We start from the raw sequence: 26,828 nt of genomic DNA, 5'->3' as shown, positions 1-26,828 counted from the left end.
CAATTACTAGAAAAATTATCAGATAGCCTAATTCAATGGAAATCTCAGAGATTTACATGGTTTGCCCTATCAAATGTGACTTTTCAATTTATTCACAATAAAAAGTAGTTATTGATACTTTCTTCAGCTTAACATATTTCTGCTGGCATCTCTGTCAACCACTTTACACGTCTGTGATTCTGCTATTTTGATAGACATTAAAGTTTCTTAAGAAGCCACCTGTCCAGAGCTCTGTATTGCTGCATGCTGCCCGATAGGTTCAACGTTACCTGAAGGTACAGGACCTATGGAACAGATTGAGTTTAATTGTAGGTGCTACAAGCATGGGACCTGCACGCTAGAGTTCTCATGCCTGGGAAGAGCTGTCCTGAGAAGAGCAGGACTGAGGCTGATACTGCTAGCTCTGACAACAGTGTGCTGGTGGAAGGTTGTCCGTGTCTGCCTCTCAAACACTCCTGTTCATCTGATTTCTGCCCACAGCCACCCAAAGGCTCTGTTTTCTGGGAAAGCCTGCCAATTGCATTGATTGTCATGGATGAAGGATCCACACAGGCTGCTCTCAGCAAGATGCAAATAGCAAGGCTGGCTGAAGGACAAGGGAGTGCAGAGGCACAGCGAGGGGGCTGGGGAAGGCAGCGTTGTGGGAATGTGCCAGGCGAGGGACCAACAGACGATCAGGAGGAGGAGGATGGGAGGGCAGGAGGCAGCTGAGAAAAGCTGAGAGCAGCACAGCACTGCACTGAGAGCTAATGTGATGTGACAGAGGCTATGAGAGAAGTATGATGAGGCAAATGAACATAAGGGATAACAGTGACAGGAGACCATTGCATTTGAAGCCTAGTCAAACAATGGCAGTATCGGGGGGATAGGGAGTGGGGGAGAAGAGAAGGTAGACAGAATCCTGCATTAATTGCAACTGAGTTGCAACTGGTTGCAAATATCGATGATCAAACAGGCTGTACTTCAGGTTGAAAGCTTCAAATGCAAATTGTATTAATAGTGATATATGCAAGTTAAAGTGTGGGTCAGCCTTGTAAGGTTCATTTTAACAATTTAGGTTAGAAATAACAGGGCATGCTTATTTCTCCTCATCTATTCTTGTAAGCAGTGTTTTTCTATTACACTGTGAATAAAAGTGTCCTTAACAGCTAATCACATGTAAAAGATCTAGAAAAGTAGAGTGGAAGCCAGAAACAAAAAGAACTGCCTCTGGTACATGGGGCTGAACCTATGAAATAGGTGTAAAGTTTCTACCACAGGAGAAGGATTCCACATAATGATATTTAGTGCCTAGAGACCGGTACTATATGACAATTACATGTAAAAAATGAAGTCATGATTAATATTCTGATATTCATGATAATATTAATATGACACTGCATTATATTTACAAAGGAAAAAGACCTCCTTGCAGCCCAACCATTGACTTAAACCAGCTAAGCTTTCAACTGCTGAGAACAATTTTTCAGTCAGTTGATAGATCTAGGAGATTTATAAGGAGGAAATGGAGTTTTCTGTTATTTTAATTTTGATTTAAAGGTGATAGAGCATACTGCAGCTTTCAAGTCTTTCAAACCATTTTTCAGTCATCTGAGATTAAAGTCCCTAACAAGATTAATTGTAGCGTTGGGATTAAGAGATTTTATAAATTACTCAAATTCAAAAATAAAGCTAGCAGAGTACTAGGATAATGATAGATACATCCATATTGTATCAGCTACAGCCAAATTGAATTGACACTGTAATAGACTGAATGCAGTCAAATATGAGAAGTTATTAATAAACATTATTCTTAATGAAAACTCAGACACCACTGCAGTGACAATTCCTGGGGGGAAAGTTCTCTTGAAGAGCGTTCATTTTTCTACAAACACCTGTATGAAAGACTGTGGTATAGCTTCCTGATTTGTCAAGGCTTCCTGCTCTAGAGGGACAGTATGCAGGGCAATGAAATTATTGTCCTTCCTTCAATCACTATAGTGTATATAAAGATACAGTGTAAATTTGTTGTGATGGCTAAACTTTAAAGGACCTCAGATCAAAAGTTTGCATACTTGGGGAATCCATTGATTTCTTATGCATACTGAGGACAGAAACTCAGCTGAAGTTCTTTCTGTCAGATCAGGCTGACTAAAAGATGTGATATCCCCTATTCATATACATGTCTGTATATATACATATATACAAATACACCCACAGATATACACACCCACACACCACAAGAGACACCTATCTACGTGTAGCTATATATCCCATTCAGTATACCAGAGAAAGAGACAGTGGAGAAGAGAGAACTTTCCTTTGTTAAAGCCAAGGGGTGAACTGTCTGAGTCCATTAAGGATTAAAGGAAGACAGCAGGAAAAAAAGATCTCAATGGGATTTCTGAAAAAGGTTGAGGGGTCATTAAGGCACTGGAGAAATGTAAGATTATTTCCTTGGCAGGCCATCTGAGTACTTTCATTCATTTCTTTAAGTAGCTGTTCTGAACAGGGCACAGCTTTCTCCTTTCTTCAGTCCACTTCACTATAAGGAAGATGCTGTATTTTTGAGCTGAAGTGAAACCTCAACTTGTGACCAAGCCTGAAGCTTCAGCAGCAACTGGCCTTTAGCAGAAGGTGAGACTATGCCCACATCTATCCCTCACTTTGTTCCACACCTTCCTCCCGTCTGGCATCTCACAAAACCAATGTGATACTTAGGACACAGCTGAAAAGAGAGCAGCAATTCTTCAGGCTGCCCGCTTTCTTGCTGACTCAGCCAACTGGGCGCTCAGCTAATTTCTGCAGTGCCTTTGAAGCTTCCTTGCAGTGCAGCTGAGGAAATACTTTTAATTGATTAGAGCCTCCCACAAAGCCAAAGGTAATTTGTCAGATCTCAGATGAGCTCTTCTAAAGATTGTGTTTTCTGGTGGTAGAGATAAATTGGCATTAGTGCGGGATGGGCCCTCCATCACTCCTACTGCATCAGTCACACACAGATAAACTGGTCTTGGGGAAGAACAACTCCCTCCTCTGCATGCGAGTGCAGCAGTTGCGAGTGAAGCCAAATGTCATTGATTTAAAAGGAAAGCAGAGCTGAAAGGGTCAGCGACCTCTGGCTTGGAAAACCTGGAGTCCAGTTTCAAGGCATGAGACAAAGTTGAAAGACTGAAACAGGGGAAAACAATGAATATCATGAGAGCAAATCATATTCTTTACCACATGGTAAAGATTTACCACTCTCTTTTGGTGAAGAATAGCTTAATTTGATATTATGCTTAACTTCAGAGAGACACTGCCAGGTAAAAATAGACAAAAAGATAACAATGGTCCTGTAGGGGAAAGACTAATTGGTACAACCTGATGACAGTGATGCTTGACTATACCAAATCTAGGAATGTGAGCTGGACCACACAGTTTAATTAGGGGATGTAATAATAGAAATAAAACTTGAAAATCTTAAGAGGATGTTGAAGGCTACAAAGGTGTAAAAACTGAATACATAAAAATGAAAGTTTTGGATGGATACTTTTTCTCTGTTTAAATAAAACCTGAACAAGTGTGTGACTCAGTGCCTTTTATGTCATAAAGACAATGTGGGAAGCAGGCTAACTATCTAGAAGAACAAACTGAAATTACTTTATACGTTTGCTAAAAAATACCCCCAAATGTAAGTCAAACATCTTTTGTCCATATGCAAACGTGCTCTCAGATGTTTAACTTTATTTTAATTAATGTTTTCCAATATGCAGCAGGTTCCTAATGATCAGAATAGGCATGAACAGTGTTTATAGAAGGAACCCAGATTGCTTAGAAAATACTGAGAACTGTGTATAATACAAACCAAACAATGGATACACCATAAATGTATTTAAATTATAATAATAAAATTAAAAGACACTTATCCAGAACCTCCTTTCAATATATTGTTCTTGTTTTAAAAATTATTTTACCTTTCCTAAAATCCATGTGCAATATACGCATGCACAACAGCAGAGTGCACAACAGCTGACACTGGATAAGGAAAAGGGATTGCGGAAATCTTTCTGCAGATTTTAATGCACTTTGGATTAGGCCCTTTAAAAGTAACTATGTTATGTGACAGGGGCATTTGCCTTTGGAACCTCAGGATGGGTCAAGTAATTGCATCTGGGAAATACAGTTTCTGCTTCTTCCCAGGTCTTTTGTGGACACATTTTTGGAAGATCAATTTTGACAGTACTCATTTAAATGTTTCCTTACTTCATAGTAAAAGTGGGATGAAAATGGCCCACAGAAGTCTCAGGAGTAATTTATAAATTCAATCATAGAGAGTAATCTGAATTGGACCCTTTCTACTATGTACTTACAGGAAGGTAATCTTGCCAACACTCAGGAATACATTTTATGTCTTTCTCAGTACATTGCACAGTCTTGTACTTTATCTCTATACTTTTTAAGATGATAGAGCCATAAGGAGTGGAACTATTCTTAGGAAAAAATCTAAGATGATCTATTCCCATAACCCTAGGACCCATGAACATATTTTGAGAACAGCACTGATTATCACAAATTTTGTGGAGAAGAAATATCCGTATCCAGTGACACAGATAGTGCTATACAGTGATGCCATATATTACAGTCCACATGCTCATTACCTTTGTTTTGCTAGAAATGAGTGTGTGGAGAACATATTTAACTACCATATCTCAACAATACTGACTGGCAGCAGCTACCTTATGATGCTCATCTTTCCACGATGCTTTATTAAACAGATTTCCCAAACTATTTCACCTATGAATCAGTATCATAGGGTCTGGAAAATAGGTGTAATGAAACAGCAACAGTTTGAGAGATCCTACAGCAGTACTGAAAATAGGGGTCATTTACAGCAGTGCTTGAAGTGAATAGAATAAGAATCCATGTGTACAAAATATGCTAGCAGCATTCAGTTGTATCTGACATTAGTTCCCTGTGCTCATGTACTCATTACTTTCTTACAGATAACAATTTCCCTCATCACAAATACTGGCCTTTTAGTAATACAATATGCCATCATCAACTCTCTCATCCTTTATCAAGCAGTACATTTTCATATGATTTATATGCACACATTTCTTACAATGACAATTGGCATCAAGATAAAGGCAGACAAACAAAATCTATTACAAAGCAGAAGAACCACCTCTTTGCTTGATACTTCATTAATAAGTAATGCACAGTTGCATTACTCATGTCTCAAAATAACACAGTCGCCAAACACAACTGAGTGTGGACTGACAAAATCCTCACCTCACAGCGAAACAGTGGACTTTTACCTTCTATTTTCAAAGGATGCCTATTGCGTATATTGCCTCAACACTAAACAGATTCAACAGAGAGAATGACAAAATGTATCCCTCCAGCTTGTCTTTCAGATCTAGTTCTTTACATATCAGATTTGGACCACGTTCTATTTTATCAAGATAATCAAGATAGTGCATATGTCAATATCCCCTAGATAACATAATTTTAATTTGCAACCCTTGCATTACAGCTACTACAAACAAAATAAGACCAGCAAAGAAGTAAACAAAACAGACCTGTTAAGGCACACCTTGTATAGTTAGTGAGAAGCCTGGACTGGCTTGGGCTGGGAGGGAGAAAGGAAGTATAGCGCGTTGCCCCAGCTCAGTGTGCCCAAAGCTTTAACTAACTGAAGGAAAAGTTAAAACATTTCAATGTCTTTCTTCACTGTGTAATCACAGCTACCTAAATCAGAAAATGTGCAGCCAACAAGGCCTACAACCCCTGTAAGACTCAAAGCTTCCCTAAACTGGAATACTAAAAGTTAACAAAGTTAGACCATCTCTAATACTGCTATACTAACCAATGTTTAGGTCATTGGCTGGGAAAATCCAGTTTACAGAATGACAAGTACTTACTTTGAATTCACACCTCTCTTTTTTAAAACTTTTCCTGATAATAACAATGCTAACTACTACAAATATTACTACAGTGGCATTACAGTTCTGTCTATAAACACTTCTCTTTCAACAGTGTACTCTTGCTAATCAAGTAAGCATCAACTATTCTCTGTTTTAATGCAATACGCTTCTATTATGGACCGGTGTGGCATACCAACCCTTTCAGAAATGTGTTAAAAAGTAGGTAAATATTTTTGCTCCCATAGCTCTTCCAGTGGAGCTGTTCCAGGCCCTCACTCTCCATGCTGGCAAGGTTAACAATTCACTGCTTTTCACTTTGTTTCATAAAAGACAGGCCCATCAATTTATTTGATTCTATTAACAGCCCTGCAGGGTAAATTTTCCCAGTTTCTGTTCCTGTTAGTGAATATGTATGTTAAGAATTGCACTCTGTCTTCCAGATAAGGTTTTACAAGTGTCACGTATAAGACATTGGTAATTCCTTATCTCTACAGGCAATGCCAGAGGATGCATCTTAAGAATGTGCCTTCTTTACAGATGCATTAGATAGTTGGTTTGAAATAATCCCTTGACCCCCCAATAAAGCCCAGTTTTGACACCCCCCTTCCCCCCCCCCCCCCAGCCCCGTAATTATTACTACTGGTTATCAGTAACACTCTGCACTACCACATTTAATCCCATTTCTGGTTTTCTAGACTTCCAGATTTTCCTGTTTGATATTCTGAGCATACTCAGTCGTGGCTATGCCATCATCATATTGCTACAGTTCTATGTCTGTGATTAGTGTCATTATTAACAGCATTAGAAACCAATCTGTAAGGAATTCTGAAAATCTCATGTCTTTCACTCTGGTTTCTTGCCCATGCTACCATATTTGCACATTCTTCCAGTAAACTGATGTAAGGCAATGATCATGAATAATAGTGTATCTTGCATCTGCAGAAGTAATTTATATGGAGTAGTGCAAAAGGTGCATATTTTTGTCAGACTGCCATAGACCCCTGGTGAATGATACGGGTCAACAGGAAAGATTAAGTATCTTCAGCTGCTTACAAAGGGTGCAACTCAAATATAAATGCTTTCACATTAGCAACAAATCCAAATCAAATAAATAACTGCTGGAAATTATACAATCATTTGCTAAATAAATCCATACCCATCCAGCTAAACTGGCAACATACAGGCAAATTTTAGGCAGTTATTTAAATTCTTTCCATCAAAATGCTCAGTTTAAATATTCATTATTGCCTTGAAAGTTTTATGTTTCATCCTACAATGATACACCAACATCCACAGACACAAAAATATCACAAAGATAGGACTCCTATCAGACTTCTAATATCCTCCTACTAACCTTCGGTGGTTTAAAAGGATAGTCCGGTGAAAAGGTAATGTCAAGGAAGAAAACTCCACCTTCATATACAGACCCTGGAGGCCCCAGTATAGTTGACCTCCATTCATAAATGTTGTCTCCTTTGGGTCCAGCACTACAATAGAAAACAAAAATATAACATAATAACTACATACAATCAAGAATATACTCCATCAGTTATACCCTCCTGGTAGTACCACTGGTTTTGCAAGTTAGAAGTGTGTATCTTTTATCACTACAAGTTAAAATTGTGTATCACAGTTAGTCCTGGATAAAACATGTAACTGATGTCCTAAGCTCTATCAGTGAAGTGATATATTCAGCTAGGAAGAAGTATTAAAATCACATTATAAATTATTCAAATAAGCACAGAAAAATTCCCAACTGAATCATATCCAATATTTTCGCAGGCAGATGTAAAGTATTTACAGTGCAAGGATAACAGAGACTTTGCTGAGATGTCTTGTGACTGTCCTGCCTCAGAAGCCATCCTATTTTCACCTACCTCTTCATCCACCTACTTCATCAGTCAGTAGCGGTGTAATTACACAGTATTAAACAGCACAGACTGTACTAAAGACTGAGCAGGGTACAAACAACCTTGCAGATGTACTTTCTAAGTTACTAATCCAGTCTCTACTACAGAAGGGTGCTTTTCTCTGCAAATGTTACCCTATCTGAAAAGTGTTATAAACAGGAAGCAGGTTAAGATGTTACAGATTCACAGAATAGTTACAGTTGGAAGGGAACTCTGGAGATCATCTACTTCAACCATTAAATTCAATGTTCTTGTTTAAAAACACAGTACTGAATCAATATTACAAGATATTACAAAACATAATCCTGTATGTGAAACAAGAAAAATCTCTCACCCACATGGTCCATTCCTGAGAGAAAAAATATTAAAACCTAATAAAAGTTCTTGGGCATGACTCGTCCAAAAGCCAACACAGCCTCCTTTCATACAGCAAAACACCTGTCTATAGAAGTACATATGTTACTCAGGGCAGCCTCTTAAGAAATATGAAGGCTTTTTTTCAGTACATAGCCTGCTGGTATCAGTCACTGACAGAGGACTTGAATTTTGCTTAGGTTCAATCAGGATGATAACTTCTAGATACCTGATTAATATTTTTGAGAGGAAGTTGGTGCAGGTGTATATTTCAAGTAACTGATGTGGTATTGTCTTAAGGCATTTCTTGTGAAACAGTTCTTACTATGTTTGCAATAAAGATTTCCACAGCAGGCAGGGGTTTGTGAAATAACCCTATCTGTAGAACAGATGAAAACTCTTGGCTATGCTCCATGACTCACAATGTACCCAATTATTATACAACATCATGTCATGTTTACTGCTTAACTATTCATTTTTTTCACTGAAAGTTAATAAAACCCTCTTTCACCTGAAATTCCTTGGGCTCCCTTCATTAAAACTTCTGACTGCATGATTCCCTGCATACAACTGTGTGACTTAGTGCTGCACGGTGTACTTCATTAGTCATGGTACCTACATCAATTTTATATAGTAACTGTTAATGCTGCTTTGCTTACTAAACTATGTGGTTTCTTAACAAAAATGTGTTACAAAGACTATAACATTATGGAACTTTCATTTTCTATCCGCCATAGTAACAAAACTAGCAACTGTTTTAAAGATAAAAAATGCCTTTTTAAGTGTCACAATAGCAGAAGTGTTGCTATCCATATTCCACAGTGTCTATAATACATCAGGTTGTGAGCTGCCAAACAAATTTAATCTACTCAGTTCTCAGTTTGCATTAACCTTTGAATGATAAAGCACAGCTGAGACTGCTGTAAGAAATAAACCAGAGAATGAATAATTAAAAACACCTCCACTGCCTTTAGAAAGACCAATCCCGAATCAACAGGGAAGGTTTAATTGTGACTGAACTAGGTATTAAGGGTCTAATTGAACTCTTTATAAGCCCAAACAAATGTGGTTCTGCATCAGTGCTATGGTATACAAGGTTCACAGAAAATAGAACCCTTACAAAAAAAATCAGGCAATTAGTTCAAATACAAAAGACAAGAAGCAGAGGCAGTCTAAATCTTGCATAAAAAAAAGCACCCATAATACATGAAGGAAATCCTTTCCCGTTTTCTGCAGGAAAATATTCTAATACTTGGAGAAGCAATGACACAGCTGATACCAGCAGGTTAAAATAGAAGTGATATAAATGTTGATCCCAGAGAAATGGTTGGAAACAGCAAGTAACAAAAGCAAGCCCTGTCTTTTTTAGACCTTATGTAGCCAAGAAGCAATGGTTGGGACCTTTTTGGGTTTGAGAGAGGCTCACTTTTTTGATTTGAACATTCTCTGATAGTGTCATTTTCATAATGTATATTATTTTTATTTGTTTTGCCTATTTATTTAATTGCATTAACATTTTAAATGAGCAGTTATTAATTAGAATAGTTGGAAAATGCTCCATCTGCCAGTTGAACTGTTTCGGCACGTCCAGCTACAAGCCCAGCCTGATCACATTCTGAGGATGCTGATTAACATTAATTGAAGGTTTTCTTTGCAAATGAGAGATGAAGCTTTATTAAGTATTATTATTAATTTGAAGAATAGCTCAAATTGTATGTAGTGTGGGAAGACTGCTGTTACCAACATTGCCAGTTAGTGTGCTTGCTGACAGCAAGGATGTTGAGCCAATGTAAAATGCCAGTCCATGTGCACAGGCAACGGCTGGTATTAAGGGCAACAGCATACACAAGTGTAATGCTTTTTCACTTGCACATTAATAATACAAGCAGTTTGACAGGTGTATATCTTTGTTTTCCTTCTTTCCTAATTGTTAAGCCTTTTATTTATCCATATTATTGGCAACCAGAACAACAACTCATCAGGCTCCACCAGAGAAAATTCCCATATGTGCAAGACCTAAGCCAGAGCCTTATTCTATAGGGTTGTAATGCAAGAGGATTTAATTGCCCTTCTCCTACATGGATATCTGCCCAGCACACTGAAGCCCAAACGGTTTACATTCAGTATGGTTTATATTCCAGCCCTATTAATGTTACGGGCAACCAAATGACAGATCTCAAAGAAAACAAACCAAACATTCCTGAAGTTCTGTTATCTTTGGAAGGACAGATTGAGACGTGCACCCACTCGGCAAAGGGCAGACTAAATCTGTCTTGAACAAAACTGACCCAGGGCCAGAGCATACTCATGCTGTCTGCTACTAACCCACTGCTAAATCCATCAGCTTCAGGGGGGAAATGACAGTGGCTGTGGCAGCTCCAAGTGGAAGTGGCTGAACTGTTAAGGATAAGGTAGTTAGGAGAAGGACAGGTCTGCTGTCAGAGCAGCACCACAGCCTCCCAGTTCGAGCCCTGATGTGAGAAGTTGGTGCCTGCAGGATGAAGCAATCAAGGAGCCCAATGAGAAGCACAAGGTACTCCCTGTGCTTCCTGTGTTATCTCCCAAGTGGAATTTGTAACATAAGGCCAAGGAGGTGCAGTTGAGCATAAAGGCCCTGCAGACTTGAAGTTAACAATGGCTTGTCAAGAGCTAGATTTCTGCTGTCATTATTCCCCATAGCTCTCGAGACACTCCACAGAATACCCTATTTTAGCCACTGGGGGGGCTTTGCTTGCTGGAAGAGCTGGGAGGACACATAGCAAGCCTTCTTCCTCTTCCAGAATGACATCAATATGGGCGTAGGAAATTCAGGACAAAGGAGTCAAGACGTGTAAAGTTGTGTCCTTTTTATTTCACTCTCCTTTGCCTCTCCTGATATCTTTTATTTCTGCCACTGCTTCCCACAAACCTACTTGGAGGTGAAATGTTTGTACATCAGTTACAGTTAGTACCAAAATACTTTAAGTGCTGCTACAACTGAATTCATTTTGCTTTAAATGCTTAATGCACTGAATATTTTCTATTCCCTCAACAAATTTTAGGCAGGCAGACTTGAAAGCAATGCAGCCAAAAAATGCTTGTCCAGTACAATACATTACAAACATCAAGCTTTCCTTGCAGTTAGAGTATCCTAAAATATTAAATTTAAAATAATGTATTAGGAGAGTTGTATGAAAACAATAGCATCTATGTGACATACCACATGAAAACTTATCTGGAGAAGTTATGAAAGCACAGCTGATCTTTAGTTTTGTCAGAGCTGTGATTTATACACAAATTTACTTAATTTCCAGAGAATAACTCAAAAAAAAAAGGTAAATACAGAAGGTAAAAAAATATTCCCTTGTCTATAAAGTAGACATATGAAATAAATTAGTAAAAATAATGTTATTACTTTCTAATCTAACTTATATTTCTTGATGAAGGGTCACATGCATCCACAGTGCCTGTAACTGGAGGTAGCATAACCTCATAGTGTGTTTCTGGTGATGTGGAAAATTAAAACTAGTTCTATGCCTCCCCTCCCACTCTTGGTCTCTCAATCTTACTGGTATCCACCTATAAAGGTGTAACTGTACCCTTTAACACAAGGGAGGTAGTCCTGTAGCACAAACCAAAGAACTAAGATAAGGAATTGTAACTTAAATTTCCTTCTTGATCCAACACATGAATGGTGTGTTGGCGGGAGTCATCAGGCCAAATAAAAAAGGAAAGTGAGATGGTTGGGAGGCCTTCCTATTCCTCAGGACTCAGAAAGAAACGGAAAGGTTCTTCTGGACTAGGTGACTTTTAAGTTCATTTTTATCCTCATCCTTTATAACATGGTAGGATAAAGCAGGACCAGGATATTATATTAACATACTACACATTCCATGGCATTGTCTATGGCATTTCATTCTTAATACTGCATTGTTTAATCTGAATTGCCTCAGCAGACAGAACTGCCTTAAGTGCAGTCCATGGAGGATACAGTCTCTCTCAACTACCTCCGGCAACATGTGAGCGAAAGGAGAGGGATACACTCAAGTTTCTTCCTCTTCCTTTCATTTTATTACATGGAGCCTTTACCTGACTGTTTAAGAGATTTCTCTGAGGAGAACAGCTCACCACAGAATTATCTCTGTTTACAAGTATTACAAATCAGTTTCTTGCAATCCCATTTCTCACACATCTAACAGTTATGCTGCAGCAGATCCTGGCTCTAGCTGTCCTCTGTGAATGCCTCTGGGAAGCCACTTGCCCAGAGGTCACAGTGGATACAAAAGTATTGGAAGACTGGTAAAATAATTTAAGAGCACAGCTGTTGAGGGAAGAGGATGGATATGACAACACAAAAGATTGCAGATTCAGCTTTCAGTGAGATACATCTCTTGAGAAGCTCATACGAAGCCTCATTAAAATAAACCTAGTATATACCTCTGCTCCCTGTTTTGAACTTGGTGCCATTACTGAAACTGGTCCTAAGCAAAAGTGTTTGCTGCCACATCTCACGGCTGTCCCCTTGCTTAGGAACAAGCCGATGAGACCAGCAGTGGGACTATGCTGGCAAAGTGGATGGATAACCTCAATTTGAGAAGTCACCAGGTGCTATGTAGATGCTAACATCACCAGGTGACTCAGACCCACCTGCACACCCAGCCCAGCCCCATTCAACACAATGCAAAAATAGTGCCATTGGGAAGCACGGGCATCATAGCCACTGCTTTATGTCTTTGGCTTTGGAATGGATACACATTGCCAGCAGCACTGGTTATGTGTTTAATTTCTTCTGCTCTTCTCCCGGTTCTCTCTCCTCTCCATTCTGGAAGCACACCTGATCCACCACCTCTTGAGCCTTTATCCTTTCTCTTCCTTTTTTACTGACAATCCTTCTTCATAGAACCTGTATTTTCTATTTTCTGCTTGAGGGTGGTTTCTCTCCAACCCCTTCTATGTATGGTGATAATACTTTGCTCCTTCATCATAATGGAGCCTTCCTCCCTTCGGGTACATGCAGATCCTCCTCCCCCTAACATGCCCTGTCTTTTTCTCTCATCAACAGCCACCAACACATCCTCCTATTTTTCATCTTTCTCCAGAAAGGAGGGGGTGGAAAATGGTGAGGAGAATTTTATTACAGTACAGCAGTTACTCATTTTGTTTCTTTCCTTCCCTGTTGCCCTTCTTCAGGGATGTAGAAAATGAAGAGCAAGCAGAGGGGGTGCTGGAGCAACAGTGGTGTAGGGAAGGGAAAGGGAGTCACAGCTGCCTGCCCAGATGCTACAGTGATATCGGTAGCTACTTTTATAAATGTATGTAATAAACAGTTGCCACAGCAGCCAAAGGAATACATTTCTACAAAACAAAAACAAAGAGAGCAGTGAGCACTGAGACTGCCTGTGGCAATGGGCACAGTTGTATGGTTAATAACACCTCTGCTATGAGTAACATTAGCAGGCTAGTCTCCAAGCAGTAAAATCAAAGAACAATTAAAGAAATAAACCTCTTTAGAATTAGAGATAAGTGCTTACTTCGGCTATAATATTGATGACTTAAACTCTCATCAACGAATAAACCCTCCCCAAATTTGTACCTTTGAAATTAATAACCTTTTCTTAATCTCCGTTTTGCCTGAAAATCTGCTGAACACTCCATCTCAATTCCTTCTTCTTGATGGTGCAAAAAGTGCCTTTATTAAAATGCTGGAACACACTCATAGTTCTTACTAGTTATAATCTAGACCAAAGCTAGAAATTTTTCAGCATTAAATTTGAGGCCCAAGAGATCTGAATTACTCTAAGAAAATTAACAATATATATATACATTTTTAAAGAGATGTTAATTTTACTTTAAATAGGTGCTATATGTCATGAAAATCTTGACTTTCCATGCTCTAACAATCTAACACTCAAATTTGGGTCTATGCTAGATCCAGTATTTTTGGTCAACCTGCAATATTACTCGGAATTTATGTCTTAAGTGTGTGGGAATATCAGTATAACTAGAGAAAGTAAGAAAGGTTCTTGAGTAGGTGTCTTTCGTAAGGCTTAATTATTCATACTGGAAACTGAGGGTGAAGTGACTGGGCCACTTGTCACTCAGAAAGGCTTTGACAGAAAGAGAAACTTCAGACAAATCCTGTATACTACTTAGTTTCCATTACAGCGAGATAATTCAGCTGAAAAATTTGGGTCAGACTTTCTTACAGTTCTCCCAGTTTTTTGATCGAGACCATCTTTTCATAAGAAACTTTAAAAAAAAAAAAGAAAAGAGTACTTTTAGGCAAGCAGTAAGAGGAGGAGGATATTTAGACATTTTTCAAACTTATGCTACAATTCCTTCCATGTTGTTATATCCTGCTTTTATCGTGTGCTTTTTATTGAAGCCAGTTACCATGTTCATCTACACTATGGAACCAATATGTTTGTGGTAAACATGATTAGAAGAATATTTAGGAAAAACCGATCCCAATGAGCTGTCAAAGGAGCAGTAATGTATTACAGGATAACAGTAGATACTGCTTTTTGTGCTTATTGAGAGCACTTGAACTCAGTATGGTACGGCATTTTTTTTACTGTCAATCTTCTCTAGTTTTAGCGAGGTGTTATAGAGGTGCATTTATCACCCAAAGCAATATGCAGTTTAACTTTGGGGCTTCCTGCCACTTTATTTCTTGCAACAAACTCGCAGCACACCAGGCCAGTGTGCCAAGTCTGTTTGAGGAATATCCTTTTTTCCTTCTGATTGATTTTCTCTGCCTTCCTGTCACTGGAGCCATTAAAAATTTTTGGCTGAAGCTGCTGAAGCTTTCTTGTGTTAAAAATTAGTAAGTTTTGGCCACAGTAAAATTAACAAATAGATCCAAGCCAATATCACTTAGTTGATTTTATTATTCACTTCTAAACAATGCCACTAAAAATTATTCAAAGTATCGTAGCACTTTAGCAGACTGGTATTATTCAAAGAGTACTTTGATGCTTTTATTCTTTAAGGTCCTGTCTTCAGAGCATTTCTGAGATAGAAGCCATCATGGAGAGAACTGCTTCTTAATGCACAAAACAGTTATTTATATTATAGTATCTACAGCAATTTATTCATTGCAAACACCATTACACAGTGTATGATCACAGCATGCTGAGTATTCACAATGAGATTTTAAAAATGGCAATTTTGTTAAGTATTCTCCACTTTGTTCAGCTGAAGAAAATTACATAAAACCCTTCACAAGAAGGCTTTCCTTTTCAGCTCCGGAAACAACCATTTGCCTCCTATTCCACATCTATAGGCTCGGTTCCCTTTTGACACATCTTTTGTTTCTTTTTCTTTTAAAGTAATACCAACTTTAGTTCCATCTCTTTTACAGTCCAGAAATGGACTGTATAGTTTAAATAAGATAAAATATTTATCAGTCTGATTTGCCTCTATGGTAAATTATATCAAGCATGATTTGTAGCCATATTTTAGCAAAGGAGGAAAACACAAGTAACTAGGAGCGAAAAACACTAAAAAAAAAAAACCAAAGAAAAAGACTGTCCCGGGACCTTCTAACATGACCTCCAACCCTGCAGCTTGCCAAGTGATATTATTTCCATGTAAATCCTAATTTGCTTTTCCTTGGGTTTTTTTTTATTTCCCAGGATTGCCATTTATTTTTCAGAACGTAACTGCCTTTTAATTTCACAACATTTCCCCTTTCCCAAAACAGCTGTAATTTACTCTTCTATCTTTTCTAAGTGAAACAGACACACAACAGTGGGGTGGCACCATCAGGCACTATATTTTTAAATCCTTAATCTAATTTAAAAGGCTGAGATGACTGAGTGCAGACAGATAGTACAGAAACCCCATAGCAGCTGGAAGATTTAAGAAGTGTAGTAGGAAGGAAAATATTCTTTAAAATAGCATTGACTTCTTAGTTTCTGTGGAAACCTCAAGAGGCAATGCAGGACAGAGAGGTAGACAGGGCTAAAGCAGACCAGCTACAACAGACTAGAAAGGCTTGTCATGAGTGGGTGCAATATACTGTAAGCTTTAGATCTGAAATCCATTTGACATGTTAATTTGATCACTTCTAAAAACTGATTCCAAACTCCTGCTTGTCATCAGAAATGATGAAAAATGAAAAAACCTCAACCAAACCAACCACCAAATCCAAACAAAGAAAACCCCCAAACCATGCACAATGTATTAGCAGTGAACAGAGCAGCTGAACTCCGGCTCATGTCTCCTTCACTTTCTGATGAGGGACTGATGATTTCATGTAAGAATATTTTAAAGCCTTAACCAAAAAAGACCTCTACAGTACCTTACTTTAAGAAATATTAGTGTAAAGATATTCTGCAATAGTTGGCTATTTCAGTAATTGAGAATGACTTATACAGTATTATTTCTAATACATGTACACACATTTTCTGATCATTATGAATACTATAAGTAAGGCAGTAATATTTTTCAATGACTGCATATTCTCCTCAGCAAGCTGGTTTTCCATATAACCAGTAGTCATTTTATCTTTCTCCTACTTGGAAATGATTTATCCAACTGCCTATAAAAAGGTTTGATTTGCTCAAGACTGTCCTCTTCAATAATCCTGTCTCCAGGCACCTGTCTAAACCAGAGCCTGGAAGTTTTGAAACCTTATGGAAAAAGAATAATTGGATATTGGAGGGGCTCAATTCTGAAATTTCTTTTTGTGATGTTTTAGAGTCTTTATTTTCTACACAAGCTGCTTGTAAAGCCGTCCCAAAATATTGAGGGCAATTAATGAGAAGAAAATTTAAAGAAGTTAATATTTACAGAGAGAGGTATCTCAAACATACAAGACAGCTGTGTAACCAGCAAGTCTGTTCTCTCCATCCTGTAAACAGAGGAACAGGCTTGAATACAGATTCTCCTCTTTCCAGTGTGACATTCACACATGCTTACATGTGAAATGCCTGCTTACACAAGGAAACAACTCCGTATTACGGCACAGATTGACTAACATGATGTTAAACACGTTATAAAACAAGTCATTTCCTCCTGAGTAAACAAGCCTATAAAGCCAACAGGCACAGAGAAAGGAAATTTGATTCTGAAATCCATATACTTCAAAAGCAGATTCCTTTTATTTAGTCAGTTTAGTTAAGAGGCGGACTTATTTCTCCAGATCTCTGGCAAACAGAAGAAAACACAAGTGGAAATTACTGGCAAATGGACACGTTTTCACAGCCTTTTTTCTTCATTTGAGATCATTCTCTTACTTCAAATATGGAGACCAGCCATAGGTCTGAGGTGAAAGAGACCTTAAAATGTTTCAACTTTTGATTGAGAGTGATTGCCCTCATTGCAGGCTACATTCTGACTTACCCAAAGAAAACACTATTTATAGGTAATTTTCTTTGCAGTGTCTATGAGGACTGAACAATTCATACCACTTGACTGACTAGGTGAAATAAACGGAGATCTGGCAAATTCTTGAGAAGTGTTTATGTGAGAATGGCACTAAAAAATGTGGCTTTTTCTACTGGAATAGAATATTGTTAAGATTTTTTAACATACTCCTTCTCTGGATCCATGGAAGGGTAAATACAAAATACAACATACTTATATTTCTCAGTTTTCTACCATCATGATCTTCTCCTAGGATCTTTTGGGAGAGTTTCTGGGGCTGAGGGTAGGAAGAGGCTTATGAAGAACCAAGCTTTCTGTTCCAAGGTTGCTGGAAATCAACTCAAAGTCAGACCCGAAGTTACCAAGTCACCTTGCTAAAACAGTCCCAGAATGTGATTATGGCACAGACTTCACCATGAGAATGGGGCTGTTCTCATGTGCTTTCCACTAAAGGTGACAACTGAGGCTACATTATTCTCAGCACACAGACCTCCCCTGTGCTCCCAGGATCTGGACTTCTGATTAGAGAATCCTTCCCTATGAATGGCTTAGTTTCCTCCCTTGCTTTATTCAAGAGCATTAGGATGAAAAGATGGAAAGTAGTCCTGGGAAAGATGACGGCAAAATTGGTTCAAGAAAAGAAGGACCCTCCCTTGTCAACTGAAAGCCATAATGAAAGTGTATGGCTGGAAGAAGTCCTCAACCTCTTTCTCATGATGGGAAGACAAACAACCAATGTGTAGGTACCTGCTTGTGAAAGCAGTCATCAGTTTGGAGCTGGAGTTAGAGAACTTGGAGCTCCATAAAATCCCTCTCAAGGTTTCAAGTGAGACTTCCACTGCTGTAAGTCTCACACATGACCTACTCTAGAAATTATGCCTTGTCTAATTAGAATTGACACTTCTAATTAGCAAGCAAGAAGCATCATTCTAACCTTTATGTCGTAATCAATGTCATACAAGAATAAAACTTGACGTATATATGGAAGACTTGTTTTGTTTGGTTTTTTGTTGGTTCATTTTTTTTTTGTTATAATCACAGTGTACATTTTCTATATCAAGAAATAATACCAGTAACAGTTGAAATTGCCATTACAATTTCCTTGGCAACAACACTTGGAATCCTGACTCACACAGATGTTTTTTACATGATAAAAATTACATTTGTGCTATTTTCTTTCCCATTTTCAGTTCCAGCTCATGTCCTTGGTTCAGCTACCTTCTCTCATCATTGTTCATTCTCTCATTCACTGGTAATATCACTGATTGTGTGCACTAAGTGACAAATGGTCGGTGTTTGAGTCAGAGCTACCACCACGAGGAAAACCACAGAACACTAAACTAGTCATGCTGATATTCACAATGCAAAAACAATATGTAGCTTAACGCACGAACACTAGAGTTATATTACTTATCTTTATCATGCGTTACTGCTTATCTTTATTATCCTAATGAATGCGTGTTTAAGTCTTGTATATTCAAAGCAAACAGCTGGAGCAAATGGCTATGAGCTACAGAAATGTTCATCTTGTGGTGTCTGGGCTCAGCGCTAGCCTATATGGCTTCTGTCCAAATTGCTCATACTTGGAGGCTCTTCGGTGGTCTGCAGCTAATGAATAGGGTTTTTTACGAACCCATTTCTTAGCGGACAAATATCCTAAGTCATAAGAATAGCACTGCTGATTGCAGCCTTGCTGGCAATGCTGACTGGATGGAGGAGGAAATACTCTTCAGCTGCATGTGTTAGCTCTTGGTTGAGGGCCTGAGAATGCTGTGGGAACACATGCCAGGCAGCTGCCTGTCTTATTTGAAGGCTAATTAGGAATATATCTGCTAATTGCTGTAATGATCAGTTAGGTACTCTTCAAAAACACCATGTTCGGTGTTTTAACAGAAAAAAATGTCCTTTTTTCTTATGCAGAGGAAAGGCATGGTGGAGATATTTCAAGCCATATTACTGTTTAATAACATGGGTATGAGTAAGCTCAGCAATGGCTCACCTTTAGTGCTTGTGATAATTTAGCAGAAATCTATTCACCTGAGAAAGATTTAAATATACCAATTTATGTATTAAGAGGAAGAAAGTGTTCCTCTGTTGAATCATACTGAATCACAACAGTGTGCGTATGTATTCTTGTCACAGTTTCTGTACTTTTATTGGTTTTTATGCCTTCAAAATAATCTTTTTCAAAATTAATGCACTTGCCAATTGTACAATTCTGGAAGTGAGAGCATCTGTTTCCTCACAACTGTATGCATAGCCTTTTGAAGAAAATGTTGTTTATTAATAGTAATCTGTTTTTATAGCTTCACAATTTCTTAGATAATAGGGTAAAACACAATTTTCCTTTCATATTCTCTGCATATTGAAGAGACAGATGCAATTGCTAGAGACTACTTATGCTGAGGGCAAAACTTAGAACTGTTTAATGTGACTTAATGACTAAAAAATGTGTATCATTTATAGATGACATCTTGTACTCTGCTAAGATATTATTATGGTCAATGAGTACTCTTCCCTGATGGTTAGTAAAAGGATTTGGAATTACATCTGCTTTTATTTTACTTGTTCAAGGAGACACACTAAAAGCAACTGAGCTAACCACGAGTAACACAAATGGGGTTTAGTCTTTGCTCCTAATCTTTTTGTACACAGAGGCTCACAGATAACAATATATACTGAAACACAGAACTGTGAGAAAGCAGAAAAACCCTAGGACTGAAGAAAGGCTATTTTACAGCTACACAGACATGTAAACACCTCCAGGAATTCTGCTTAATAGGGCCAACTACTTTCAGCTATCACTCCACCGCCCGTGACAATCTTTGCATGAAAGCATTGCTTTCTCCCCCAGGCAGCACTATCAAGTTAGTATAGTTCCTTCGAAATACATAAATGCTGTATTTAAAGCTAAATGTATAGCATATGGAGGACTGGAGCTGTGTTCCGGAGAGCACCCCCTCACCCACTGAAGGCACTCGGGCATGCCAACAAACATCCCTACAAAATGTGGCAAATATGTTAGGGAAAATGTCAGAATACAGAAATTTCCTGTAGATTTTAACTCAAGTCAAGAGACACTCTTGTGTAACAGAGACACCACAGGGTCTACAACTGATCTTGAATTACTTCAAGACATGATGTACACAGGGAAGTAGTCAACTCGGCAGTGTTTAATACATGAGCACTGTTTCCCCTATGGGATACATTACTTTGCTTTTCTTAAAGATACAGAAGGGATTTACATGTTTCTTTACCAAACTGGGTGTATTGAACCCCAGCACAGAAAAGCTGTGAGTGACTGGGAACTTTGCCAATTTTCCTGGGAAGCAAAGGCTCAATCCTGTGCACTCAAGAGTTGATCTGGTGTTCAGTGATGCCGGAGATAAAATACCACTGACTTCAGTACATTAAAAAGCACAAAAAAGAGCACTTACAAGCCACTTTTAAGCACATAAAATGTGCGCGCGGTTGTGCTTGCGGACTTAAAATCTCTCATTTTTAGCAACTCTTGTTAAACACATCTCGCATGTGCAATTGTACATTCAAATTTATGTTGACCTACTTTAAATTGTTTTCAGTTTATTGTGTTAGTAAACATATTCTAAAAGTGCACCTTCAGATGATCAAAAAAGCCCCAAACATTCAAAAGCAAGAAGTGGTGGATGGTGGTGTGGTCCCTTTGATCAGGGTTTTTCCATTACAGCAATATTTTAGAATCACACAAAGATACGAACTGAACTTGTCAGTTGACTTCTATTCCTATCACTTCTGCGGGGGTCTGAGATTGTGCAGAACAATTTCAATACAATTCTCTGACATTCAGAACTGAAATGTCAGTTCCTGTGTGAAACAAGAGAATGCAGTAATTTGGGAAGTCTATTAACTTGTTTGACAAAACTAGATTTATTATATTTTTCATGTACATTCCTCCATGAGTTAATATTCCCTATTTAAAGAATATTTCTATTTTCATTTGCATTTTTACACTTATTTTCAAGTAATTTTATCAGTAGCAGAGATTATTGTCGGGTTCAGGGCTCAAACTGAAAAAAATTGGAACACTTATACATGAATATTTTCTCTGTAGAGGTAAAAGGTCAAACAGAGCAGCACTAGACACAAGAAAATGAATCAGTAAACTGAAGGAAAGACAGTCTGGCTTCAAGGTTAACTTTCTGTTAGTTACTGTAGGGTTTTTGGGCTTGGTTTTTTAGCCCTCTAACAGTGTGCCCATCCAGGGCTCCTTGCTGTCCTACCCCAGCAGAAACTACCTAAATAAAACCAAGGTCTAACATTCATACCTCTTTCAGAAACCCACCCTGCCCTGCAGCAAGTCCCTCCTAAAAAATCCATAGCAAAGAAATACCCTTTTTGTTGAAAATCAGGAAACTGAGGTTCTGGCCAACTGAAAGGTAAATTAAATTTATCTTCCTCATAAACACGATTGTGTGAATAAGGGGTGTTCACAAATGTGAGTGGCCAGCCGCCTCCTCGGATGTGACGGTAAATACTGTGTTTAAATACAGAATCATAATATTTACAAATAGAAATTATACACAGTGTGTCTTTTAAAATGTTTGCCATTGTCCAGAGGTTTTTGTGGTAAACAAACCACCCTAAACAGTGGGAGGTAAAAATGGTTTAAAAATAATCTTATTTTTTTGCAAATGAAGCAGTATAATTAGCAACACCAAGACCTACTACTCTCATATTGATGCTGCTGTCTTATTTTATTCCTCTGACTTTAACTTCAGAAACCCAATAAATTTATTTTACTTCACAAATAGAGCAAAGCCTTCAAAAACCAACTTTTTTCTTGCTTTGCAAGCTTTGGAGAATTTATCTAAAAACCTGCAACACTCAGAAGCCCATACATCTTATTGTATTCAATATTGATGTCTGAGCTTTCATGCATTTCCACAAAATGACAGGAGAGATTTAGTGCAATTTAGACGGCACTGCCACAAATAGAATTTCAATTTATGGTTACCAATATAGGCAAATTAAGATTTCCCAGCATTGTGAATTAGAGTTTTGTATTGACATATCTCTTGTCCAGAAAATAAGATACATTTTTCATCCTTTTTCATCTCTGTTTCCTTATAATAGCCACAAGTATTTTTCATTTGTGGGCTATAAAACGTTACAGTTTTTCATTACATATGGCATTGGCATACTTGTCATAGCTACTGAGTGTACATTTCAATATCAAAATACATTTCTCAGTTTAATATGCCACTAAAGAATCAAATAAAACTCAAATAGTTTGGGGCTTCAACTGATACTTTAACTTATTACCCCCATAATCACATCATGAGCAGAAGTGGTCTTGTACCTCTTACTCCATGTTCAGGCGGCTGCAGTGAAACTCATCATAATATTCTTGCTCTGTGTGTAATTCCAAATTTCAGAAAATGCATTTACATGCCCACTGGTACTACTTTTTCAGGGGAGGTTTTGTTATGCTAGCCACCAATGATGCCCAAAAATATACAGCTCAAAAATGCATATTCAAATATGGATCCAAACCTATAATTTTTAGCATTTCAAACAAAAGACTTTGCTTTGTTAAAATACTTCACACGACCTCTTCATCAGAGACTGACCAAGCAACCCCTGAGTGGGGAGTGGGGATGGGCAGCTGTTCCCTTGCTGAATAGATTTTCACATCCTTTGACAACCCATGCTTGCAATGTTCTTCATTCAGTCAATAACATTACTTATACAGGCACGCAGAAGAAAAAAGAGAAAGGTTCAGAGCAATATCCAGTGCTTTGCTGTGGGGCTTCCCACTGCCATCAAGGAAAAGTCCTGGACTCTAGGTGTTAGGGAATAAAGTTACTTCTCTGCAGTCACACATAGCACAGCTTGCAGTCTTGCTCTACAATATTTAAAAGTTAATAACATGTTGCTGCAAATAATTCTGCCTGGTGATGCCAATGAAAATATTCACAGTACTATAAAGAGGAGTCATTAGGTATCTTCAGGTCTTACAAAATGTTAGGACCTAGTACCAAAAATGCATATTGTTGTGAACGTTTTGTGCACATAAAGCTACTTAAGGACATGAGCTTCTCAGACCCATGCTTCAAGCTGCAGCCTCCTGGTTTTGACACAAAGTGAAAAGTTGCATTCCGGGAATTGAAATACATCTCTTCTATAGCACTATTTTTCAGCCAGTGCACTACCAGAAGGCACTAATAAGCAAGGCCTATTGAGTTCTGTTCAGGAATGAGTAGTCTCTTACCCAAGTATGGAATATTTCAGAATAAGTCCTAAGAGTTTCGTGTTGGATTTTCAGGGGGTGCTGTTGCTTTTTGTGGGTACAAAGCATGAGATCAGTACCCAAACAGGCACAGAATACAAGGCAGCGTTATCAGGGGAACATTACAATCAGGTTTTCATCTGTTTAGCCAGGATGTCCTGTGTTGAATGTCTGCATCTGCTGCACCTCACAACAGTGGGAGACAGTTTTTAGAGCTTGAGGTGAAGGGACCTAACCTCCTCACCACAACACCTTAGTATGCTAGGGGCTGTCTGTCATATAATTGACTCTTTTAACTATAGAAATAGGTTCAGGCTCATTGCAGCATATACTGCAGGGAGAAGAAAATGAGAAAACAGACTGTGATACCTCTAATGAGTAGAATACTTCAGCACATATTTAGTCAGATTCACTGATTACACGAATCTATTTACTCTAAACTGGGCGAGCAAAATCTCTGTCGATGGGTAGAATAAACACTATTTAGAGTGGAACCATTTGTAATGTGCTTTAACTGGCAATTTTCCCTTAATGAATAATATAACATCTTTCATACAAGGATTCAGCTGCTCTGTGATTTTTTTTGTTCCTGTATTAAGAGATAGGAAAACTTATGCACAGAATAAATTCTCTTAATAACAGAGCTTGGAATAATACACCCATTATCACAAGGATCACACTTGTCTTCTGTAACTACATGAATGCAACCAGAGCAACAAAGTAATGTAAAACACCCACATACTTAAAATCGACATCTTTGCTTCAGAACAGATGGCAATATAAAATATGAATTAAGAGAAACTTCACATAAATTAAGGAAAAAACTTCTTTTGAATAGTAGAAGATACCTGACTGTTTAGGAACTGTGTTTGAACTTATAATGTTTCTTCTGCATAAAGGTATGCCCATGTAGTTCAGTCATTGAAGAAGAGATTACATATGTTTTTGTATGCCACAGTGGTCTGCAAACAAGGCAGATTTGACGGCACCAAAATCTCACCAAGTCTTTCTTTCCAAGGAACAGCTGAAGGAGTTCTGCACAAAGTTAATCTGCTCCAGGGAAAAGGTAACTTGAAATGATGAAGCCCAGCTGACTGGGTGCATCCGGGAGCTGGAACATACTCTCACACAAAACCACTGGGTGTTGATAACGTGAGTGTCATGGTTTAATCCCAGGCTTAAATCACAACAGGTGACTATTATTGGTAGCTATACTGTACAGTTTAAAGTAACAGGAAAGTCTCAAATGATGTTTTAGTTCTTTATCTTTTAAAAAGGCTTTTATAGACTCTTTTTTTTTTTTTTTCCTCACAAACTGGGTAGTACCTATCCCTCAACAGCCTGTACTAAACAAATATTTTCATCAATAACATAGTGGGATTGGGTGCACCCTCTGCAAGTCTGTGGATAGAACTGAGCTAGTGGTGCAGTTGATATGCTTGAGGGAAGGGATGCCATCAAGAGGGACCTTGAGAGGCTTGAAGGGTGGGCCCGTGTGAACCTCACGAAGCTCAACAAGGTCAAGTAGAAGGTCCTGAACCTAGGTTGTGGCAATGCCTGCCTAACAGAAATACAGGCTGAGGTATGAATGGATTGACAGCAGTCCTGCAGAGAAGTTGAGGATAATGGTGGACGCAAAACTGGACATGAGCTAGCGGTGTGCACTTGCAGCCCAGAAAGCCAACTGTCTCCTGGGCTGCATAAAAAGAAGTGTGGTCACCAGATCTGGGGTGATTCTCCCCTCTGCTCAGCTCTGCTCTCGTGTGACTCCCCCTGCAGTACCGCATTCAGCTCAACAAGACGAGGCACATGGACCTGTTGAAGCGGGTCCAGAGGATGCAACTGCTCTCCTATGAAGAAAGGCTGAGAGAGTTGGTGTTGCTCAAACTGGAGAAGGCTCGAGGGAGACCTCACTGTGGCATTTCTGTGCTTAAAGGGAGCTTATAGAAAAAATCGAAAGAGATTTTTTACCAGGGCCTGCAGTGCCAGGACAACGGGCAATGGTTTTAAACTGAATGAGGGTTGATCTAGACTGGGTATAAGGAAGAAATTTTTTTGTGAAGGTGGTGAGGCCCTGGCACAGGTTGCCCAGAGAAGCTGTGGATGCTCCATCCTTGGCAGTGTTCAAGCCCAGGCTGGATGGGGTTTTGAGCAACCTGGTCTGGTGAAATGATATTCCTGCCCATGTCCCCATGTTCACTGGTTGAATTAGATGAACTTTGAAGGTCCCTTTCAACCCAAACCATACTGTGATGCTAGAATTCTATCATGTTGTTCTACATGAAAAAAGAAAGCAATCATAATTCATAATACTCTACGAGGATAGACACATTTCCAAGATTTAATTTTAACTACAATAAACACCTACTTTTCCTTATGCTCCCCATTGTGCTCTTACAGAATATATAGTCTTTTCAGAGTTTACCAGTTCCAACCAGAGCTGCTTGTAGCAGAATGAAAAAATCCTGCTTCTAATATATGCATATGTAAAAAGCCTCTCATAAATTAAAGTAATGGGCCAAATGTTGTCATGGTACAAATTCACTGACTTCAGTGGTGTTGTACTTGCTTACTTAAAGATTAAAATTGTCTCAGTAAGATCATTAGGAAAATAAAAGACTACAGATATAATTCTTTGAAATCATGGAAGTGGATTGTGTAAGACCCCAATGGAGTAAAAATGTAAATAGCAAGATAAACATAATTACACAAAATTCCATATGGGTACCAAGACCATTATTGTCAGAATGTGATCTGATGTAAAGAAATACATATACATTACCAGAAAAATAAAAATAAAATAGTATCTCACAGGTTCAATGCAACAGACATTTTCCCCTTAGAGAAAACCTTATAAAAGGCTTCCTTTCTTCAGAGAAGGCAACAGAATGGGACTGAAAAGCAGTAGGCAAAACCTCTGCATCTCCAAATATTATTCAAATTTAGAAAATGAAAAAAGTTTCATTACGAGATGGGGAAAAAGATGTAGCTGGTCAAAGTCAGTCAACTCATTTATATCTCCGCAAACACCTTGGGTCTGTACTTTGTCAATCTGCAGAA

The 26,828-nt window shown here is 38.4% G+C and overlaps 1 protein-coding gene across 2 annotated transcripts in view; it reads right to left on the bottom strand.

Annotated features, from left to right (window-relative positions):
- LOC136007790 (ubiquitin-conjugating enzyme E2 E2) overlaps positions 1 to 26,828 on the bottom strand; it is a 209,757-nt gene that overhangs the window by 30,828 nt on the left and 152,101 nt on the right. For both annotated transcript variants that reach the window (XM_065666062.1, XM_065666063.1), the window contains one exon: positions 7,240 to 7,372. In XM_065666062.1, the coding sequence (XP_065522134.1) occupies positions 7,240 to 7,372 (133 nt within the window). The remainder of the gene's footprint in view (positions 1 to 7,239; positions 7,373 to 26,828) is intronic.

The sequence above is a fragment of the Lathamus discolor genome, chromosome 2 (genome assembly GCF_037157495.1).
Source record: "Lathamus discolor isolate bLatDis1 chromosome 2, bLatDis1.hap1, whole genome shotgun sequence".
NCBI lineage: Eukaryota > Metazoa > Chordata > Aves > Psittaciformes > Psittacidae > Lathamus > Lathamus discolor.
This window is presented reverse-complemented; position numbering and strand designations above follow the sequence as displayed.